This window comes from Rhinichthys klamathensis, unplaced genomic scaffold (assembly GCF_029890125.1).
Source record: "Rhinichthys klamathensis goyatoka isolate OS25496 unplaced genomic scaffold, OSU_Roscu_1.1 h1tg000196l_1, whole genome shotgun sequence".
NCBI classification, from domain to species: domain Eukaryota; kingdom Metazoa; phylum Chordata; class Actinopteri; order Cypriniformes; family Leuciscidae; genus Rhinichthys; species Rhinichthys klamathensis.
In genome coordinates this window covers 1,664,950-1,688,499 of record NW_026606722.1, presented here as the reverse complement: position 1 = coordinate 1,688,499, position 23,550 = coordinate 1,664,950, and the positions used below count along the sequence as shown (strand labels likewise).

General features: G+C 42.2%; 2 protein-coding genes across 2 annotated transcripts; both read left to right on the top strand.

The window, feature by feature from the left end:
* The first annotated feature begins 4 nt into the window (after positions 1 to 4).
* Positions 5 to 11,275, top strand: sprtn (SprT-like N-terminal domain). Its single transcript, XM_056262645.1, has 5 exons — positions 5 to 559; positions 1,078 to 1,177; positions 3,877 to 4,005; positions 7,282 to 7,573; positions 8,864 to 11,275. The coding sequence occupies exons 1-5, from the start codon at positions 255 to 257 to the stop codon at positions 10,582 to 10,584; spliced, it is 2,547 nt and encodes an 848-aa protein (XP_056118620.1). The 5' UTR covers positions 5 to 254; the 3' UTR covers positions 10,585 to 11,275.
* Positions 11,276 to 16,935: 5,660 nt separating this feature from the next.
* fam89a (family with sequence similarity 89 member A) lies at positions 16,936 to 19,277 on the top strand. The gene is made up of 2 exons (XM_056262670.1): positions 16,936 to 17,364; positions 18,942 to 19,277. The coding sequence occupies exons 1-2, from the start codon at positions 17,113 to 17,115 to the stop codon at positions 19,215 to 19,217; spliced, it is 528 nt and encodes a 175-aa protein (XP_056118645.1). The 5' UTR covers positions 16,936 to 17,112; the 3' UTR covers positions 19,218 to 19,277.
* Positions 19,278 to 23,550: the final 4,273 nt, after the last annotated feature.

The following is a 23,550-nucleotide window of genomic DNA, read 5'->3' as shown; positions in this document are numbered from 1 at the left end:
CCAACAATTATTTTTTCAAAGGTCTCTAGTGGAAATGCTCTGACAGTTTCCTTCAAATAAATCGAGACGTTAATCAGTATCGTCACATTCATGAACACCTTCGATTAGCCCGAACTTTATATTAAACCCTTTAATGTATGAGGTGGGAGTTTCGTTGGTCGTGATTAATGTTATAATGTTAATGTGGAGTTTTTGTGCTGGTTGATGTTGTCATCCAGTTGATCTAACGTTATTCGCACTAAAGAAGACTGAAGATGGAGGATGACGACTTTTTACTCGCTCTTCGTTTGCAAGAGCAGTTTGATCAGGAGACATCGGCTGCTGGATGGAGTGATGAAGACTGTCCGTCCAGTAAAAAGCGTAAGATCGACTCCTCTGGTGTGATGCCCTTCTCTCAGCCCGGACCCAGACCTGAGAGACCGCTGTCCATCGTGGACGAGTCGTGGGAGACGCTGGACCCCAGTCCGGACGTGAGAGCCATGTTCCTGCAGTTTAACGACAGGTTCTTCTGGGGGAAACTCAGCGGGGTGGAAGTGAAGTGGAGCCCGAGGATGACACTGTAAGAGTCACAAACCCAACGGACAGGATTCTGTCTAATGCTCAGCTAAACAAATAAATAGACAGACAGACATATATATATATATATAGATAGACAGATAGAAAGACAGACATATAGATATATACATATAGATAGATAGACAGACAGATATATAGATTGACAGATAGATATATAGATAGACAGACGATGGATAGATAGACAGCCATATAGGTATAAAGATAGATAGATAGGTATAAAGATAGATAGATAGAAAGACAGCTAGATAGAAAGACAGACAGCTAGATAGATAGAAATACAGGAGACAGACAGATAGATAGATATAGATAGATGGATAGATAGACAGACAGCTAGATAGATGGATAGATTGACAGACAGCTAGATAGATGGATAGATAGAAATACAGAAGACAGACAGATAGATAGATAGGTAGACAGATAGAAAGACAGACAGATAGAAAGATATAGATAGATAGATGACTTTGACTTGTGTAATCACTGTCTAATGTCTGATTCCCTCAGGTGTGCTGGTGTCTGCTCTTATGAGGGAAGAGGAGGCTTGTGTTCTATTCGACTCAGTGAACCTCTCCTGAAGCTCAGACCCCGCAAAGATCTCGTACAGGTTGGTTAAATGTGACTTTCTTTACTTTTAAAGTCAAAATGAAAATTCCTTAACCTAATCCTACTCTATCGTACTTTTCTATGTTTCGATGTTTGTTTTCTAAAAACATCTAAACTTTACTTTACTGGCAAACCCAGACAAATGTCATCCGATTGATAGTTTATACTTTTCAGCAAGAAAAAGACCTTTTAGCAAAGATTTAGGGCCCTATTTTAACGATCTGAAACGCAAGTGTCAAAGCGTAAAGCGCAAGTAACTTTGTGGGCGGATCCCGGCGCTGTTGTTATTTTCCCAGCGGGATAAATGCCTCTTGCGCCTGGCGCAAATCTAAAAGGGGTTGGTCTGAAGTAGCTTCATTATTCATAGGTGTGGTTTGGGCGTAACGTGAAATAAACCAATCAGAGCGTCATCTCACATTCCCTTTAAGAGCAGGCGCGCTTGTTCTAAAGCGGATTCCTATTATAACGGCGGATTTGCCAGGCGCGCGCCAGGAGCGGTTCACAGCCGAGGAGAGCAACGTTCTCGTCAGGGCCGTAAAACACAGAGAAGTGACATTGGGGATGGAGAAACCCACCCAAATTAACTTCTGTTAAACAAGCGTATGATAATTTGGGTAAATGTGTAAGTTACATGTATGTTTTTATAATAAATTGTCTATCTATCTATCTGTCTATCTATCTATCTATCTATCTATCTATCTATCGTAATAATGTATGATTTGCAAAAATGAAAACTGCTGCTTAGATGAGAGAATCAAAGTGTATGCGCGTTGTGCACACGCTACATTGATTATGGCCAAGCATGTGCGCTTAAAATAGCATAATGAACAACGCGCAACGCGCCACTGACTTTAGACTAGTTTTTTTCTGGTCAGTGGCGCAATTGTTTTATAGAACAGCAAAATAGCATGAGGGAAAGTTTGCGCCGGAACACGCCTCCTCTTTGCGCTGAACCGCCCCGGGGAGCGCAAGTGTATTTCTTAGTTAACCGACGTGTGTCTGTGGAGGGAAAAGTCCGCTTTGCGCGGGTGCAAAATAGGAATGATACATGCGTCAGTGTACAAAGTCATTTGCGCCTGGTGCAAGATAGGGCCCATATTGTTTTGAAGGAGTTACACCGCACTCACGATCTTCAAGGTGCCAGACACACAAGACTAAAGATCTCAATAAATAAACTGTCCCCACACTCAAATCCCTAAAGCAAATTTAATAGACCAAGAAAAGATTTAGTGAAAAAATGTCCACCTTCAAGTCTTTGTGCTGTGAAATTTAATATTTAATGATATTTATAAAATAACGTAAAGAATAACTTCAATATTGTAATCATAATATTTCAAGATGAATATTAACTGGATTACGCAACTTCGATTACTTGATTATCCATATATATATATATATATATATATGTATTAAAAAATCATGTGAAAATGTAAAAAAATAAAAATAAAAAACCTTAAAGGGATAGTTCACTTTCAAATAAATTTTTGATATGTTTTAGCTTACCTCAAGGGCATCCAAGATGTAGGTGTCTTTGTTTCCGCAGAAGTTTCAATTTTGATATGTTTAGGTCAAACTGTTCTTGTCTGTCAGTCATATAATGCAGGTCTATGGTCACCACCTCAAAGAGCATACACAGAGAAGTCCAAATTAAACATGATTTAATGACTCGTAAATGTAAGTACACACTGATGGCCTAAGACACGAAACGAGCGGTTTGTGTGAGAAAACGAACAGTATTTATATCGTTTTTACCTCTTGTAACGCACAGACCGAAGCGCCCGCGCCCTCAGATCACTTGGACCTGGCTGTGTTTACAACCGCTCGTTTCGTGTGTACTTACATTTACGAGTCATTAAATAATATTTAATTTGGACTTCTCTGTGCATGCTCATTGAGGTGGTGACCATAGACCTGCATTATATGACTGACAGACAAGAAAAGTTTGACCTAAAAATATCAAAATTAAAACTTCTGCGGAAACAAAGACACCTACATCTTGGATGCCCTTGAGGTAAGCTAAAACATATCAAAAATTTATTTCAAAGTGAACTATCCCTTTAAGAGCTTTGACTTTAAAACTAAGCATTTAAATATAATCTTTTATGGTATTGGGAGATAAAGAGTGACAACTGATATTTATATGCATTTTATGCAAGTATTCTGCCATTCAGTTATAAAAATCTCATCTATTTACCTTACAAGCTTTCATAATTTCATCTTACTTTTTGACCATATAAATGACAAATTGAACATTTTTGCTTAGTTTGAGCCTCTGAATAAAATTGAGGTATTATTTTCCTCGAGTCGAGTGTGAATTCAGTATTCTCACTAGCTATATCATATTATACCCAGACAGCAACATGGTGTCGGCCCAGATCCGGCCCACATCTGGTACACGTGGATTCCACACATACCAGATGTGGGCCGGATCTGGGCTGACACTATGTTGCTGTCTGGGTATGAGTCATAAAAGCCATATTGTATCAAATGTGATACTCAACATAAAACACATATGCATACCTTTTTTTTTATATTTTGTGTTAAGGTTCAATAAACTCTTATTTTTGTAATCTATATCATTAATCTAATAACATGTTCCACCTTATACATTTATGTGAGGAAAATTGAAAAATTAAGTGCCCTAAATGTATTTCATGATCAGTTGCAGCTTGATTTTAATGTTAGTGTTTCTTTCAACAGACTCTTCTTCATGAGATGATCCACGCTCTTCTCTTTGTGACTCAAAACAACAGAGATCGAGATGGCCACGGACCAGAGTTCTGCAAACACATGGACAGAATCAACCAAGCAAGCGGCACCAAAATCACTGTAAGACTGTGAACAGATCAGATTATTAAACAATATCCAGTTGTTAAGTCTGACGTCACGTGTCAGTTTCCGGGTCCAAATGCTCTATCAGATCCCAAAAGCAAACAACAAACGGTGCCGATATACACTCACGGTGATCTAACCTTTATCTCTATACCAAAAATCTCAGTTGACCAAACAGTGATTCATCTTTTATGAATTGTTAAAATATTGGAGATGTCATGAGCCTGAAGACTGTAATGTAAACTTAGATATATTTTTTATAGATATATTTTTACCATGGAGGAAGGCTGTTACCTGAGCCTCAGCTGAATCATCACGGTCCGCGCTCTCGTCTTGTATCTCTCTATTCACAGCATGAGCGTAAGACCGTGGCTTAATCTTCAATCCAGTTATCAAAACGTCGTTCATTCGCGTATACTGCTCCAGGTCTGATACGCGAGCTTCCAAGAAGTTAACCTTGTTCTGCTGTTCCTCATTTCGCTTCTTAAGTTCTGTGATTTCATTCATGAGATTTAAAATAGTACGCTGTTGCTTGGCTATAGTCGCCAGTTCTTCACCCATCATATTCATGGCTGCTTTTAACTCCTCAATGTCTTTTTTGATTTCTTTTGTGGCCATCTTGTTGTTGTTACCGGAAACACAGTCTGAGCAGCAACGGAAGACCGGCAGTCGCTCTGCCTCGCGTCAGCGAGTCACTCCACAGCGAGTCACTCCACAGCGAGTCACTCCACACTCCACAGCGAGTCACTCCACACTCCACAGCGAGTCACTCCACACTCCACAGCGAGTCACTCCACACTCCACAGCGTCAGCGAGTCACTCCACACTCCACAGCGAGTCACTCCACACTCCACAGCGAGTCACTCCACACTCCACAGCGAGTCACTCCACACTCCACAGCGAGTCACTCCACACTCCACAGCGAGTCACTCCACACTCCACAGCGAGTCACTCCACACTCCACAGCGAGTCACTCCACACTCCACAGCGTCAGCGAGTCACTCCACACTCCACAGCGAGTCACTCCACACTCCACAGCGAGTCACTCCACACTCCACAGCGTCAGCGAGTCACTCCACACTCCACAGCGAGTCACTCCACACTCCACAGCGAGTCACTCCACACTCCACAGCGAGTCACTCCACACTCCACAGCGAGTCACTCCACACTCCACAGCGAGTCACTCCACACTCCACAGCGAGTCACTCCACACTCCACAGCGTCAGCGAGTCACTCCACACTCCACAGCGAGTCACTCCACACTCCACAGCGAGTCACTCCACACTCCACAGCGAGTCACTCCACACTCCACAGCGTCAGCGAGTCACTCCACACTCCACAGCGAGCCACTCCACACTCCACAGCGAGTCACTCCACACTCCACAGCGTCAGCGAGTCACTCCACACTCCACAGCGAGTCACTCCACACTCCACAGCGAGTCACTCCACACTCCACAGCGAGTCACTCCACACTCCACAGCGTCAGCGAGTCACTCCACACTCCACAGCGAGTCACTCCACACTCCACAGCGTCAGCGAGTCACTCCACACTCCACAGCGAGTCACTCCACACTCCACAGCGTCAGCGAGTCACTCCACACTCCACAGCGAGTCACTCCACACTCCACAGCGTCAGTGAGTCACTCCACACTCCACAGCGAGTCACTCCACACTCCACAGCGTCAGCGAGTCACTCCACACTCCACAGCGAGTCACTCCACACTCCACAGCGTCAGTGAGTCACTCCACACTCCACAGCGAGTCACTCCACAGCGAGTCACTCCACACTCCACAGCGAGTCACTCCACACTCCACAGCGTCAGTGAGTCACTCCACACTCCACAGCGTCAGCGAGTCACTCCACACTCCACAGCGAGTCACTCCACACTCCACAGCGAGTCACTCCACACTCCACAGCGTCAGCGAGTCACTCCACACTCCACAGCGAGTCACTCCACACTCCACAGCGAGTCACTCCACACTCCACAGCGAGTCACTCCACACTCCACAGCGTCAGCGAGTCACTCCACACTCCACAGCGAGTCACTCCACACTCCACAGCGAGTCACTCCACACTCCACAGCGTCAGCGAGTCACTCCACACTCCACAGCGTCAGCGAGTCACTCCACACTCCACAGCGAGTCACTCCACACTCCACAGCGAGTCACTCCACACTCCACAGCGAGTCACTCCACACTCCACAGCGAGTCACTCCACACTCCACAGCGTCAGCGAGTCACTCCACACTCCACAGCGAGTCACTCCACACTCCACAGCGTCAGCGAGTCACTCCACACTCCACAGCGAGTCACTCCACACTCCACAGCGTCAGCGAAGTCACTCCACACTCCACAGCGAGTCACTCCACACTCCACAGCGTCAGCGAAGTCACTCCACACTCCACAGCGAGTCACTTCACACTCCACAGCGTCAGCGAGTCACTCCACACTCCACAGCGAGTCACTCCACACTCCACAGCGTCAGTGAGTCACTCCACACTCCACAGCGAGTCACTTCACACTCCACAGCGTCAGCGAGTCACTCCACACTCCACAGCGAGTCACTCCACACTCCACAGCGTCAGTGAGTCACTCCACACTCCACAGCGAGTCACTTCACACTCCACAGCGTCAGCGAGTCACTCCACACTCCACAGCGAGTCACTCCACACTCCACAGCGTCAGTGAGTCACTCCACACTCCACAGTGAGTCACTCCACACTCCACAGCGTCAGCGAAGTCACTCCACACTCCACAGCGAGTCACTTCACACTCCACAGCGTCAGCGAGTCACTCCACACTCCACAGCGAGTCACTCCACACTCCACAGCGTCAGCGAGTCACTCCACACTCCACAGCGTCAGTGAGTCACTCCACACTCCACAGCGTCAGCGAGTCACTCCACACTCCACAGCGAGTCACTCCACACTCCACAGCGTCAGCGAGTCACTCCACACTCCACAGCGTCAGCGAGTCACGGCCTGCGCTCACTGAAGAATCCTGAAGAACAGCTGGAAGATTATATAATCTTGCCCCTCCAGGAGTGTTTGGTTGTGTAGAAACAGGCCAAGTCTCTGTTGTCTACTGTGGAGTAATGTAAACTTAGCTTATAGATCTACTATAAATGAATAGTGCTCATAAATGATTGTTGAGAAAGTATTCTCACTTGAAATGGAGAAGAGGTTTGGACCCGGAAACAGTTTTCTATACGTCATGACTTAACTAGCAGAACATTATGACACCAATCTCTGTGTATTGCTTTTCTTTTCACAGATATATCACTCGTTTCACGATGAGGTTGATGTGTACCGGCAGCACTGGTGGCGCTGTAACGGACCCTGTCAGAATCGCAAACCGTTCTTTGGCTACGTGAAGCGTGCGATGAACAGACCTCCCTCGGCCAGAGATCTCTGGTGGACTGAGCACCAAAGGACCTGCGGTGGAACATACACCAAAATCAAAGAGCCAGAGACTTATGGGAAAACAGGCAAAGGCGACAAAAAGAAAGACAAAAATCCTTCCAATGAGATTTCCAAGAGTTCAAAGCCTCCCAGCAGCACAACAGGTGATCCATTCGCTATTACCACATTATTAAACGATGTATAAATTGACTTTTATTCATACAAATGTGCATAGTTTTAAAAATAACACTGAAAAGCAAATTAGACTAGGTAATGCTAAATAGAAAACATAAAAATAAAAATAAGGTCTGAACTTTCTATACCACTTCTGCTAGAATAATGATTTTTCAAATAGGATTCAAAATAGGTTCAAATATAGTATGGTACTCTATGGCAACACTATAATTGGAAAAATTAATCTGTGTTGAATTGAGTAAAATCCCTTGACCTTTTCATCAATGAATAAGAATGAAATGGAAATGTAGAGATTCAATCACAATAGCTACATTTACATTGACACTACTTGGCATTTTAGCCAAAAGACTATGACTAAAACTAAATCAAAATTTGATGTCAAAATGTATTAAATTGCGCCATACAGAGTGGAACAAAGAACATTAAAGTATGTAACTTTTCACTCTACTAAAGCATAAAAATACCATAATATGTTTGCATATATTGAGGAAACATGCTAAGTTCAGATACTCCTTTCTCTGAAAAACACTTCTACAGCAGCCAGTTATTTTACTTTGAAATGTGTGTTTCCAGGCTGGAATGTTTGTTTTTGTTTCGGTCTGTGATACTGCACGTTGCCAATTTGCCAATTTTCATTCTCCATTGCGCTCGTTCCTGTTGCGTGTGCTTAAACTGGCAACCCGCGTGAGCGCCGTCCAGTCTGAGGAGCAGGTGGCGGGAGAAACGCCGCTTTTGACCACTAGTTGTCGTTCTTACAGACTGCACCTTTAAGGATACCTGAGCCTTAATTCCTAATTATTAAACAAAGGTATTTTAACTCACTGATCCATCATCATAAATATAGATCAATTGCTTAACTACATTTTACTACAGTGTTTCTACGTGATGTTGCAGCGGTCATGTGGTACAAGTTTATAAGTTGAACTTACAAGCTCTACGAGGACATGAATGCTTTTAACAAGTCAGAATCTTGTAATTGCACTAATTCCTACATGCCGGGAACGCTCCTCAGGTTTCCTAAAAAGTTTGGTCAAACTTACAGATGGTCCTACCCCAATGTAATAACTTCCTGGTTCTAATAAAATGGCCGACTCCAACACTGATGATTCACAGTTCGTTTATTTGTTCACAATTCCGTCGATCCGTCACTTATGACATTGGTTGAGCCAGTGATGGCTCAGAAAACAAAAGATCATTGTTTTGATAGTGCTACATTGTATGATTTTCTGGACAATTAAATTGCATGTATTGTGTTTCAGGCACTGGCTTACAAGACATCAGAAATGTCATTCCATTCAGTGGGAGAGGGTTTATTCTTGGAGGGAACACGCAGACTTCCACAAACAAGCCGAGTCAGAGTCCTCCTAAAGCGCAACCTGAACCTCTGGTCTCTCCCCCTGACTCTCCGCTCCTTCCAAGACTATGGCCCATTGAGACAAACTTGCCCAAAAGAGTCAGCAAAGGTGCATCGAATGTTCCCCGCAGAAAGTCTGTTAGCAACACTAATGCCTTTATCAACGTCAACGGATCACCTGTGAGGATTTCCAAAGGCAAAGACTTAAGAGGCAAGCAGAGGTCAGTGCAAGATCTCTTCCAGGCCATAGTCCTCAAATCTCCGGAGAGAGCAGCCAGTGCTGCCGGTTCCTCCAAGCCTGCCACAGATGCCACGACAGCAAACCCTGACAAATGTAATGGAGCATCTTCATCTAGTGCCTTAGACACAAAACCTTTTGGGAAAACAAGCCTGATCAATAACCATCATTCATCCACCACCACAGGGCCAAAGCTTGACTCTATAGAGTCGTATCTCTCCAAATATTTTGGAAGCACTGCTAAAACGGAAATCCCAGATTCAAAGTCGAAAGCTTTCGGAAGCCCTCAAAAGTCTGCAACTAGCACACCAGGTTACGTTTCTAAGCTCTTCGAAAGTAACCAAAAGTCTGCAACTAGCACACCAGGTTACGTTTCTAAGCTCTTCGAAAGTAACCAAAAGTCTGCAACTAGCACACCAGGTTACGTTTCTAAGCTCTTCGAAAGTAACCAAAAGTCTGCAACTAGCACACCAGGTTACGTTTCTAAGCTCTTCGAAAGTAACCAAAAGTCTGCAACTAGCACACCAGGTTACGTTTCTAAGCTCTTCGAAAGTAACCAAAAGTCTGCAATTAGCACACCAGGTTACGTTTCTAAGCTCTTCGAAAGTAACCAAAAGTCTGCAACTAGCACACCAGGTTACGTTTCTAAGCTCTTCGAAAGTAACCAAAAGTCTGCAACTAGCACACCAGGTTACGTTTCTAAGCTCTTCGAAAGTAACCAAAAGTCTGCAACTAGCACACCAGGTTACGTTTCTAAGCTCTTCGAAAGTAACCAAAAGTCTGCAACTAGCACACCAGGTTACGTTTCTAAGCTCTTCGAAAGTAACCAAAAGTCTGCAACTAGCACACCAGGTTACGTTTCTAAGCTCTTCGAAAGTAACCAAAAGTCTGCAACTAGCACACCAGGTTACGTTTCTAAGCTCTTCGAAAGTAACCAAAAGTCTGCAACTAGCACACCAGGTTACGTTTCTAAGCTCTTCGAAAGTAACCAAAAACTAGGGTCAGATGCTGCAAGCTCAGGATTCCGAAACACTGGATCTCCCCAAAGTTCACACACTTCAACTACTTCAGGGTCCGGTTCCAAGCACTCCGGAAAGCCTGAATCCAACTTCCCGAGCCCTAGAAACATTGGCAGCCCCCGGACATCAGGGACTACGCCTTCAGGAGCCAAGAAAAGATCACGGGAAGAGCATATCTCCGAACATGTCTTTGATTTCTTCCAGCGGACAGTCGGTGAGTCCGCCACGTCCGCAGTGCAGCAGAGAGAGGAGGTCGGAGACGCCGTTCCAAACAATCCTCCAGTCCACATCACTGTCCACTGCCCTGTGTGCCACATCAAAGTACCCGAGTCTGCAATCAATGAACATTTAGATTCCTGTCTGTTGTAATCTCTGAAAACATCAAGTACAGGCCATAGGGCTTTACTAAAGCTAGGAGAGGTGTTTTCTATGGGATTCCTGTGCTCAAAACTTAGGTATAGCTGTAAATGGAAAGATTACATATTTAATATTATAGTGGTGAGAAATATTACTTCCAATGCGATAACTTTGTAAGTCACAGCTCTTAAAATACATTTAGAAGTCGTTGGTAGCACAATAGCCCACAAAAAAGTACCACATTTCCTTTTGTATTTCTCCAATTACTGACTTATTCTACCTCAATTTTGTAAAAAAAAAGATTCTTTGCATCATGAGAAGAATGTTTGGTGTGGTCAGCAGCACCGATTGACAGCTTAGTTGAAACCGAGTGAGTTTGTTTGAAGAGACGTCACTGTCCTTGTGTGGGTTGATGTCCGCGGTTCATGTCGATTCAGCAGTACTGGATTTCGCTCGTGTTGGCTGTCCGCTGTGGGATTTAGATGCGCTTAGCTTTTCTGCCGGATCAGGCTTTGCAAGGTCGTTTTCATCTCGGTGTCATCAATAACAGCTCTGTTAGGTTGTCCCGTGAGTGGGGGCGGAGCTTGTGCCGCCTTCTGCATAATAATTTCGCATATGCTTTGTGCCTTAGAGGAATGCACACATTCAAAAAATGAACCCCACCCAGATGTGAATATCAAGGCATGCAGGATAACATCATGTGATAAGAGTCATGATGTACTGTTGTGTTTCAAATCCAGCGACCCGCCTTGGTAAACAATGGCTGATGACGAGGTCACGCTGCTCATGTTACACCTAGAACACCTAGTTTTGGCGTGGTTCACTTATAGGCCCAAGCACATAATATTGATTTACCTGCATGACGCAGTGATTTGTTTAGTGTTTGTCATGCTCCAGGCAGTGACGTAACTTATAATGTGTGCATGTGGTTTTAACATGCACTACAGGTTCTGATGATGTATCATTCTCTGTTGGGACTGAAAACTTTGCACAATTTACTGTTGGCCAATTTAAGACCAGACGTTTTGTTTAAAAAAGGGGTTTTATATTGATTCATACTCTGTTTTAATAAAAAATTTAGAATTTTATTAAAGGGATAGTTCCACCCAAAAATGAAAATTGTGTCATCATTTACTCACCCTTGTGTTGTTCCGAACCTGTATGAGTTACTTTCTTCTTACTATTTTTGAAGAATTTTGGTAACCAAACAGTTGACGGTAGCCATTGACTTCTATAGTTGGAAAAAAATATATATAATGGAAGTCAATGGCTAACGTCAACTGTCTGGTTACCAACATTCTTCAAAATATATTTTGTGTTCTACAGAAGAGAAACACTCAGACGGGGAACAACATGAGGGTGAGTAAATGACAACATTTGTGGGTGGAACTATCCCTTTAGGTGGTTTCAAATGTTTGTGTGTTTTAAATGTTTCGTTATTAAAATGTTAAGTGGATTTTTCTATCGTGTTTTATACCTTAAAATCGTGCCTGATTTATGTTTGACTGTTGCCTTTGTTAACTTTTTTGTTGAAATAAATGTTCGATTAATTAATTTGGTATCCCTTTGTCTTCTTGAAACCCTCTAGGTGGTATTTTTTTTTCATTCATACCTAATTTTACATATGGACAATTCTGGTACCTTTTGAACTCTGTTAAAAAAAACAAGTTTGGTAGCTGTAGGTCGGAGTAATGGGCGGTGTGCTGAAAGGTGAATTGCTACAACAGAAACAACCCCCTAACACACACCCTAAAGCCCTAACCCACACCCTAAAGCCCTAACCCACACCCTAAAGCTCTAACCCACACCCTAAAGCTCTAACCCACACCCTAAAGCCCTAACCCACACCCTAAAGCCCTAATCCACACCCTAAAGCCCTAACCCACACCCTAAAGCTCTAACCCACACCCTAAAGCCCTAACCCACACCCTAAACCCCTAACCCACACCCTAAAGCTCTAACCCACACCCTAAAGCTCTAACCCACACCCTAAAGCCCTAACCCACACCCTAAAGCCCTAACCCACACCCTAAAGCCCTAACCCGCTCCCTAAAGCCCTAACCCACACCCTAAAGCTCTAGCCCACACCCTAAAGCTCTAACCCACACCCTAAAGCCCTAACCCACACCCTAAAGCCCTAACCCACACCCTAAAGCTCTAACCCACACCCTAAAGCCCTAACCCACACCCTAAAGCCCTAACCCACACCCTAAAGCCCTAACCCACACCCTAAAGCTCTAACCCACACCCTAAAGCCCTAACCCACACCCTAAAGCCCTAACCCACACCCTAAAGCTCTAACCCACACCCTAAAGCTCTAACCCACACCCTAAAGCCCTAACCCACACCCTAAAGCCCTAACCCACACCCTAAAGCTCTAACCCACACCCTAATGCTACGTTCACACCGGACGCGAATAGCGCGTCAGGCGCGAGTGATTTCAATGTTAAGTCAATGCAAAGACGCGTTATGCGCGTAAAAAATTCCTGCGGCGCGAATGAGGCGTAGAGTGCGGCGCGGTAGACGCGAATACGCCTCATTCGCGCGTTATGCGCGAATGGTGCATTTTGTGCATTCACGCGTCTGCCGCCCGAGTTGAAAAATCTGAACTTCTGCGTCAATTCGCGCCGCGTTAACCAATCAGGAGCCTAGCTGCTTGCTGCTGTCACGTGGTGAAGTATCTGGATGCTTCAATAAATTATTTTGTAATTTGACGGTGGTTCTAATGTAGTTCTAATACACAACAAAGCAAATATTTTATCACATAAAACTTGATTTCAATATAGGCCTAAGAGACATTTTCATTTTGTATTGAATGCTATTTATTCCATATCTAGATTAGGCCTATATGAAATATTATTATAATGTAAAGACAACCAACATTCGTGTCTGGACAGTGATGTGTGTGAGAGAGAGAAAAATCACAGGACAGATTAATCACTTTTGGAGGCTGGCTCCATTTATCATCAAAACAAAAATAAATGACAGATTAGGTGGATGAGGGCGAGGGTGATCCTCGCTCCGATGCGGGACAACAGGTCATCAAGCTGGGCGCGGGACAGGCGGAAGTACCGCTGACAGCGGCCGTCATCCAGGCGCAGCTCCTGGAGCGAGCAAATGGTGAAACTCGCCACACTGGGTTCGCCTTTGAAGGGTCTGGTGGACACAAATACGGCGACGATGACCCCTACGCCGCCGTTCTGCTCTCGTATTCAGAATATATGCTATTCAGAGCAAATACAGAGCGGTGACTCTCTCGATGAATGCTCGATCAACATAAAAAAAGATGGCCGCCAACGGGTTTCGATTCTGACGCGCGTAAATTTCGCTTCAAAGTTTTGTTTTTTACGCGCGTCAATTTACGTGCGAATGGATTCAAAGTGGTCAAGCGTATAACTAGACGCGGTAGGCGCGAATTTGACGCGCTATTCGCGTCCGGTGTGAACGTAGCATAAAGCTCTAACCCACACCCTAAAGCTCTAACCCACACCCTAAAGCCCTAACCCACACCCTAAAGCTCTAACCCACACCCTAAAGCCCTAACCCACACCCTAAAGCTCTAACCCACACCCTAAAGCCCTAACCCACACCCTAAAGCCCTAACCCACACCCTAAAGCTCTAACCCACACCCTAAAGCCCTAACCCACACCCTAAACCCCTAACCCACACCCTAAAGCTCTAACCCACACCCTAAAGCCCTAACCCACACCCTAAACCCCTAACCCACACCCTAAAGCTCTAACCCACACCCTAAAGCTCTAACCCACACCCTAAAGCCCTAACCCGCACCCTAAAGCCCTAACCCACACCCTAAAGCCCTAACCCACACCCTAAAGCCCTAACCCACACCCTAAAGCCCTAACCCACACCCTAAAGCCCTAACCCACACCCTAAACCCCTAACCCACACCCTAAACCCCTAACCCCTAACCCACACCCTAAAGCCCTAACCCACACCCTAAAGCCCTAACCCACACCCTAAACCCCTAACCCACACCCTAAACCCCTAACCCTAAACCCACACCCTAAAGCCCTAACCCACACCCTAAAGCCCTGACCCACACCCTAAACCCCTAACCCACACCCTAAAGCCCTAACCCACACCCTAAAGCCCAAAGTATACTTAGGTCGTCCGCGACTCTCCGCGTACTACCCTACTGCGTAATTTTCGTCATCAGGAGGGACTGCAGGTGGGTTGCGCAAACTTGAGCACTTGAAAACAAAGAACGTGTCTTTCTGCACTTATAGCGAGAAAAAGCGCGAGACGAGCAGTGGAATGAAAAGAAACAAGATCATTTTTCAACTAGTGCTGTCAAATCGATTAATCACATCTAAATATATAATATACTGTGTATATATATACAAACTTTTATGTTAGATGCGATTAATCAATTTGACAGCACTAATTTGACCTTCAGCGTTGCAATTTAGAACGACATGTCCTGTGTGAGACGCTGCAAAAGACGCAAACATAGCGGTCAAAGACGTCAATCTACCACATGTTTACATAGAAAAACAATAGAAAAGCAGTCAGACAGAAAAAAAGCAAGGTCTTGGTTTTTAAAAGTTGAACTACTTTTGCATTGAGCGCTGCTTTTTTAGAAAACCCTGTGTCGTGCGCAAGACGCTGCAAAATACGCGAGCGCAACGGTCAAACACTCCCATTTAGTGCACTTACATAGAAAAACAATGGAAAAACGGCAAAACCGTATAAAATAAGCTCTGGTCAAGCTCAGACATTTTAATAGTTATTAATTACTATATTATTATTTAAAATGACATGTCATTGTGTAAATACTTAACAGGATAGAAATAAGTGCAGAGCCGAATGGGTGGGGCTTGATCATGTCCAGCTCCACCTCTGTGGATCAAAGGGGTGGAGCTTAACTTAATTAGGTTTGGGGATAGAGTTAAGGTGTGGTTGGACGTCAAGCTCCGCCCATTGGCAGCCTCACGAAGTAATGGATGAGGTTTTTAAAGGTTAACCACTAGAAATAGGTGTTAATTTAATCTTTGTATTTTTGTCAAACAGGATGGAATGTTTTAGTTTGACACATCAGCTAATACCATCACGTGTCTGAGCTGTTTTACCTCACCCAATATTAGTGTCACTTCCTGGAGGATGATTGAATTACGTTAGGACATATGATTAGGGCAAAATTTATAATGTACATGTATAATGAATTAATCAAAGTGATAGCATTCACTGTAAGGCACTTCATGTGTTGCACAACATAAGAACCGGTAAAGAAAGGATACTTTGGAATTGTTTGGCTAATTGTTAATTTTTATCTAATTGTTTTACATTGTTGTTTTTGGACATGACAAAACGACCTTGTGCTCACTGGTCGGATCTTTATCCCAACTCACTGAGTCACACAGATAACAAGTTACAGCCAGATTGTAGATATTCAGTTCATTGGTAAAGAAGACAGGGAAGTTTAGCAGGATCTGAGCTGTCTTTGTGTGTCTGTGTGCACATGCTGTCTTTGTAATTGCCTCATGTCAATGCTTTGTGTCCAGCTGCAGCAGGGTGTGTGTGTGTGTGTGTGTGTGTGTGTCAGAGGGGCGGATCCGTGGCCGATCGCGGTCACCATCTGCCCGCCACTGACACCTTTGTTCCGTGTTGGGATCCCGGCCCTGACCTCACCCTCAGTCAATTCATCTGGCCATTTCCTGCCCATGTGTTCTTCAAGCCAAGGTCTGAGCTGCCATTAGAGGATTTCACCCAGTAATCACAATTACAACGCTAAATTGGAATATAACACGCATACATGCATGCAACACATTTATATTATATCAACATGCACCAATGCTACATTTTTCTAAATCTCATAATCATTTGTTAACAAACAAGTATTCATTACTTCAGTTAGCTCATTGTTTCTGCCTTACATCGTTTAAATGAATACATTTTTAGATAACTGATTTTGTAGAAGTACATTTCTGAAATAGATAACTTAGACAGTTACCTCTGATAATAACAAATCACTCTAAAGTGTAATGTGGACTGCATTTTCTGTAAAGCTGCTTTGAAATTATGTGTATTGTGAAAAGCGCTATACGAATGTGAATTGAATGTAAATATTTATAAAAGTATGTTTATTTTTAACACTTCTTAAAGTGAATATAATATACAAGTATCTCTTTTTTAGAACAGAATATATATTTTTTATGTGTGTTATTATTATTTTAAAACACGACCACACTGACCAAAACAATATACATGTGATGAAAATGTAGGTTACCACACCATAGCTCCGGCTGCGCTTTGATAAGAAGAAAAGATTAAATCAGAACTTAATGCTCATGAATATTCACTGACCTCCTCCCCGTCATTGGCCACGCCCAGTCTGCGCTGGGTCTCTTTAAAGCGAACGGAAGTGCGAACTCCAGCCCGACAGATTATAGGTGTTGTTCTGAGCGGTGGCTGTTACATGGGTTTTTCGACGTCAAGGTGTAAAGGTCTTTAAGAATACCATCATATGCATTTACTGTACCCTCGACTGTAAGCAGAGCGTGTTATTGGTGAATGTTAGTATGAATGGTAAGGTTGGGAATGGAGCAGCGGGCGGTGTGCTGGCCTGTATTGAGGGTCTGCCGCCTCTGCCCAAGAGCCTGAGCGGACTCCTCAACTCCAGCGGCGGCTCGTGGAGGGACATGGAGAGGATGTATGTGAAGAAGACCATGATTCAGGACGACCTGAGTCGAGGAAGGAATAACACGGACAGTCTCCTGGCGAATAAACCAGCTAACCTGGATGCCGCCCTGGCTTTGCTTAGAAAAGAGATGGTGAGTGTGTACGGAATAAGCAACAGCTGTTCTCCTCTGACTCCAGGCTTTCATTTAACTTGTCAGTGCTTGTGAGACTCGAGACCGCTTGTTTTGGACATCATAGGAGCGAATCGAACATTTTATGGAACGCCAATGGTGTCAAAAGTTCGTTAACGAACTTGATGTTCATTTTGAAATCTTTGAACGTTCCTCCGATTTTTCAGTTTCGAATGTTCGGAACTAGTCTGTGATTGATGGCAAAAAAACGTTTTCTTTGAATGTTTTGAACGTGACCGTGATCCTGAAAAAATGTTTGACTTTAACAATTCGAACACTCATTTCCAACCATGTTCGATTCGAATGGTTGGATCGTACATTCAGAACTTGCTTGTGATGCCCAAAAATTATCGATATAAATGTTTTTTAAAAATGTACATACATATATGTATATATATATATATATTTTGAATGTTTTGAACATCCTGTGATTCCCAGCTGTGTTTAATTTAAATGTCTCTGTGCCGAACACAAATGTTCGGTTCTAAACTTGCATATGCCCCAAATGTTCAAATGTTTTGAACTCGATCCGTATGTTCCGATTACACCTGTGATGAACAAATAACTTTGGTTTGTACGTTTTTAACTTCCCTCTAATGCCCAAAATGTTCGATTCGAATGTTCGGAACTATAGTCTGCGATGCCCCAAAAATGTTTGCTTTGAACAAGACCGTAATGTTTAAAAATGTTTGATTTGAAATAATGTTTTGAACACTTTTGTGATATCCAACAATGTTCGGTTCGAACATTAAAGGAGAACTCCGGCGCAAAATGAACCTTTGGTCTAATTACACATTGTTACCTAGTCAACCGTTATCTGAGATTTGTTTTCATGATTATCGAATGTAAATAGTTTTATCTCTAAAAACAGTTTAGCCTATAAAGCTAGTATAACGCTAGTATATTGGGCATAGTGTAATGACAAATAAAAATCGCTTGTTAATACCACTAACAAGGCTCAACATAGCCCCACACTAGCACGGTAGCATAATGAGGGTCCCTACCTTCAAACCGAAGCATTGAGAACTTTGTCAGTGTCCAGACAGTTTAATAAGAAGATATTTTATACATACAGTCAACTTCGCGTATACAGACAGGAGCCATCTTTGAAATACAGTCTTTACCAGTCGATCTACGAACGCCGATCCAAGCCTACTGTTCGCGCTCACCTTATCACAACTTATAGCTCGTTCACATCTCACCAGCGCACTTGGATCGGCGTTCGTAGATCGACTGGTAAAGGCTGTATTTCAAAGATGGCTTCTGCCTGTATACGCGAAGTTGACTGTATGTTTAAAATATCTTCTTATTAAACTGTCTGTACACTTACAAAGTTCACAATTCCCATGTTCTGACCTTATCTGTGCTGACTAGAACCATTACCATGTTAGAACAAATGTGGTAACACAAGATGTGGAATGCAAGCTCAAAATATACATTATATGACTTGGCTAAATACCACAGGTAGATTTCAAAGTAAATGTTTGTTCTAGTATCCCTTTGATCTCTAGTACTCACTCCAGTGTGTGTTTGCGCAGGTGGGTTTGCGGCAGCAGGACATGTCCCTGCTCTGTCAGCTCTGGTCCCTTCACGAGTCCATCCAGGAGTACAAGGGCAGCTGCCAGGACCTCTCCGCTGTGTCCAGTGCCGATGGGCCGTACGGGATGGAGAACGGCTATTTCGATGAGGACGAGGAATATTACGCTGAATCCGGTCTGACGCCAACCGAAACGCCAGATGGAAATGATACATCTCCTAAAAACGGGACATCCAAGGACAGCTGGATACATGACTCGTTCCATATCACAATATAAAACGCTCGACTGTTATTTTATTTTTTCCGTTTGATGAAAACAAGCTGTGCCATAATTTAGTTTGCTGGCATTTAGTTTTACAGCAGACTCTTTCTATAGGAACTCTAAATGAGGATTATTATTTATTGTATAATATACAACATAGTATTTTTTTTTCTTTCTTCCTGATTTAATCCACATCGGAAGTTTTATAAGATCATTTTTATAAGGGGAGAAGCATATCATTTCGTAATGATGTTTACAGTAAATCATGTTTGAGCTTCTTTTGGGGGATTTATAGCTGTCGGTTTGGCGCTTCACCCCTCCGGATTTAGAAAAGTCGTTGAGCAGTCGCTCGCTGGGTGCTTACAGGAAACAGGGGTTTGTTTTTATCGAAAATATGAATTCTGAATCATATACTGGAAGTGCTACCTATTCTTCGCCGAAATGTAATCCAGGATATAACCAGCACTAAGAGCTTGTGACAGCATCACCAAAACAAAACTCAAATCTTCCAGTTTGCTAGTGTATTGCGTAACTCATTATGAACATATCTATATACTGTATAAGTAAATCGATAACCAGCTCCATAACATTTCCTTCCCAATTTATTGTAAACCTATGCTAGATCATGTATTGTAGATGTTTTATTTATTTCCTTATGATTGCTGCTTGGATTCAGTCTTCCATTGCACTTTCAGTGCATATCATTGGAGAATCATCGCGTCTCTTTTTGCATAAATGTCATGTGACGTAAAGGTCACCTGTATTCGAAATGTGGGATAATAAACTGTTTTAGCAAGTGCATATGGCCATCAATCCACCAAACTTTATGCATATTGTGAATGTTTTCACAGCATGCCGTAAGCATTTTCTTGATGTGTGGGTGAATCGAATGCCTGGAATTCAAAAAGTGCATCATTATGGATGATCTAATTCTGACTGAGAATCTTCAGAGATGTTTCATCTACAAGAATATTAATATCAGCAGAGAGAATCTGTTCTACCTCTTGTGTGTTTGAGCTCTGAAATGTGTGTTTTTTCTCGCACCAGCAGACACAATCAAGCCGCTTTGTATAATTCCCAGCATTTCTGATTCAACTGTAACACTCTTCCATTTTATAACCTGCTTATTTGGCTCAATTCTGTGAGAGAGAGAGAAAAAACAAGGATCTTGTTATGCAACCACAAGGCTTTAGGTGCTTTGACCAAAAGCAGCACTGAACTTCACACAGTGTGCCTTGACGCACCTCGGCTTTGAACCCAGGTGTTATTTTTTTGCCATTGCTGGCCCTTCTGTTATCATATAATTTCATATCTACATCCAGCATCTTCATTTCAGTCCCTCTCATTAACAGCGAAACGTTCCACCTCCTCATTATCTTCTACCCCGCGGTGATTTATTGCTGTGATCCTGCTCGGAAATTCCCGCTCGGTTTTTGTAATTTGCATAGAAGTCGGTAAAAGTAAATGTTGTCCCCTTTGATCTGTGTGGTTGGTATTGAAATGATTTCTGCGGTTGTTTTGTACACAAATATGCTACATTATTCTGCTAGATGGCTTTTGTGTGTTTGACTTTGATGTTTTTGGTCAGTCCATGTTCTCGAATGTGTTTTTCAACGTTGTCAGATGTGTTTGAATTAATAATTGATACAGGAATGATACATTTTGTATGTTTTATTATGTGTGTTAGCTATATGAAATAAATATAATGTATTGTCCTTCTGTTTTTGTTGCTACTTTTGTCACTTTAAAATTATATGTATATATACCTCAATAAACATTTCAAACTGCTTAATTCAGTTGTCTGGTTATTATATTTAATAATGCAATTTGTATACAAATATCTTAACTTCTGGGAGCCTGTTTAATAATGGATCAGGCTGTTAAAAATTGCAGCTGATTTGCTCTAGTTTCATCCATCACTGGAAATGGATAGTCAGATTCAGTGCATTGCATTGTTGGATAGAGTATTTCACACATAAAATTATTTTATATACTTTGTATGTGGGTCACTCATGTAGTGTGTGTCATTCATCTCGATTTATTTATCATATGGAGAAAATGTGCATATTGTGCATATACTTTATTATGTTTACTGTGCAGCACAGTATGCAAATTTTCTGTATGCATATAATATCAGGTTGACCTACATATGCATAAATGAACATTAGCTTACTGTGTGGATTATCGTCTCCAATAACGCAATGCACTCCATACAACCTTCTATATCCTTTTTTAATTTGATTTACCAGCCAAATGTTAAGGCATTTACACACAGATCTGGATAAAAATGCAAAATTACCATTTTATTTAGAAGATTATAACTTGATTCCACTTGCTGAATTAAACATGCAACATAATGAAGTCATGTACATGTAGAATATTACTGAAAGAAGAAAGTCATACCTAGGATGGCGTGAGGGTGTGTAAATGATGGGATAATTAGAATTTTTGGGTGAGATAACCCTTTAAGGGGCATTACATTAACATTTCCGACACATGCTATATGCGGTCGACCAGTCACAACAGACCAGAGGCCGGCTGACCAATCAGAGCCGTTTGTGCTTTCTAGAAGGCAGGTTTTAAAGCGTTCAGACAGAGGGTGAAAGCAGGTGCTGCAACAATGTAAATTATAAGGAAAATAGAGTTTTTTGAACATTAAATGATGTAAACCTATTCTAGTAGACCCCACAAACAAAATGATGAACCTGTAAATGAGCATAATAGGACCTCTTTAAAAACAAATAGGCAAGATTCTAAAAGATGCTGTGCTATAAACATATAGGCTATATGTTGTAGCTATAGTAAGTAAGTTATTATATTATATATTACTAAGAGGCAGAACACTGAGTTATTGCCCCGATCTGGCAGAAACAAACTGACAACGAGATTAAAAGTCACAAGATCATGCCATATATTGAGGAGATGAAGAAGTTGTGAGTCTGAGTGATGATGATACTCCACTGCTCAGGTGGTCTAACTGTACTTTCTTGAACTCGATATCTCAGTATATTTAATAGATATTGTGTCAATACCGACAATTACAGTTCTTCAGCAAAAGGGAGGCTAGATGTTGGTCTTTATTGTTTCCATATGAGGGTGTTTTATTGCTGTGCGCTAAATCTCTAAATGGAAATCCACACCTGAGTTTGCCTAAGCACCTGTTCAGGAGATTGAGTCGGATTACTGTAATCTTTATTGAATGCGTCCGCGTCACGTTGGCCAGGGATTTTCCTGCTCAAAATGCAACAAGGGAAAGATGTGTTGCCCACCAGAGAACGTGGTAAAGAAACCATGGTCTGTTTTTAGCTTGCAAAAATTATAGACCTTTTGCAACTATTGGAAATTTCTCTAAAGAAATCAAGGATTTAAAGTGATAGTTCGTTAAAAAATGAAAATTATGTCATTACTCACCCTCGTGTCGTTCCAAACTCAGAAGACTTGATATATCTTCGAAACACAAATCATTTAATGAAACCTGAGAGATTGTTGTCCTCCCGTTGAAAGTCCATTCCACAAAAACTTTCAAGCATCATAAAGTTCATAAAGACATTGTAAAAGTAATCCATATGAATCAAACTGTTTAATCAGTCTTCTAGATAATCGGTTTATAACCAGATTTAATTTAGGCTTTTAAATATGTAAACATTGATCAACACACATACATAGATAGAGCTCATTAAATATGGTAAACAGAAGCTCAAATGTGCGCCCGTGACACGCAAGAATGAACCTGGTTGGTTTGTAATGACTGACTGTTCATTTTTGGGTGAACTATCCCTTTAATTTTATATGACATTCAGGCCGCATAATGTTTTGATGTCTAACAGCAACATGGGCTCAACCAATGGTGTGAGTTTGAGGCGGGTCAATCCGCTTGGTTGACCAATGGAATATGGGGAGAGTGTTTGGAAAAACCTGTTTGAGAACAATGATTATTACTATTGCTTAGTTGACATTAATGGTGCAGTATTACATACTTTAAGTGAAATAAGTGTATACTTATAATTCATGTTGTTTGGTTTGTTTTTTGTGGTCAAACATTTTTGACGTTTGAATTCTAAAGGCCCGCTCACAATGTGAGCCTCTCACATTGTTCAATAACTGTCGGACAAGCATTTCCATACTTTTTGTCATTGTTCATAGAAACTTTAAATTTATTTTAAGTGCATCATATCCTTGTGCACAGAACTGTGGTTATCACATTACAGGAACCAAAACCAGTTGAGTTATTTAAATGATTTACAACTCATATCAAAATCTCTGCTATTTTGTACCTCTTATTTTTTGTTGCTAGAAAATACCGGCCCTGTATTGTTTAGCAGTTGGCCTCTAAATATACAGTATAATA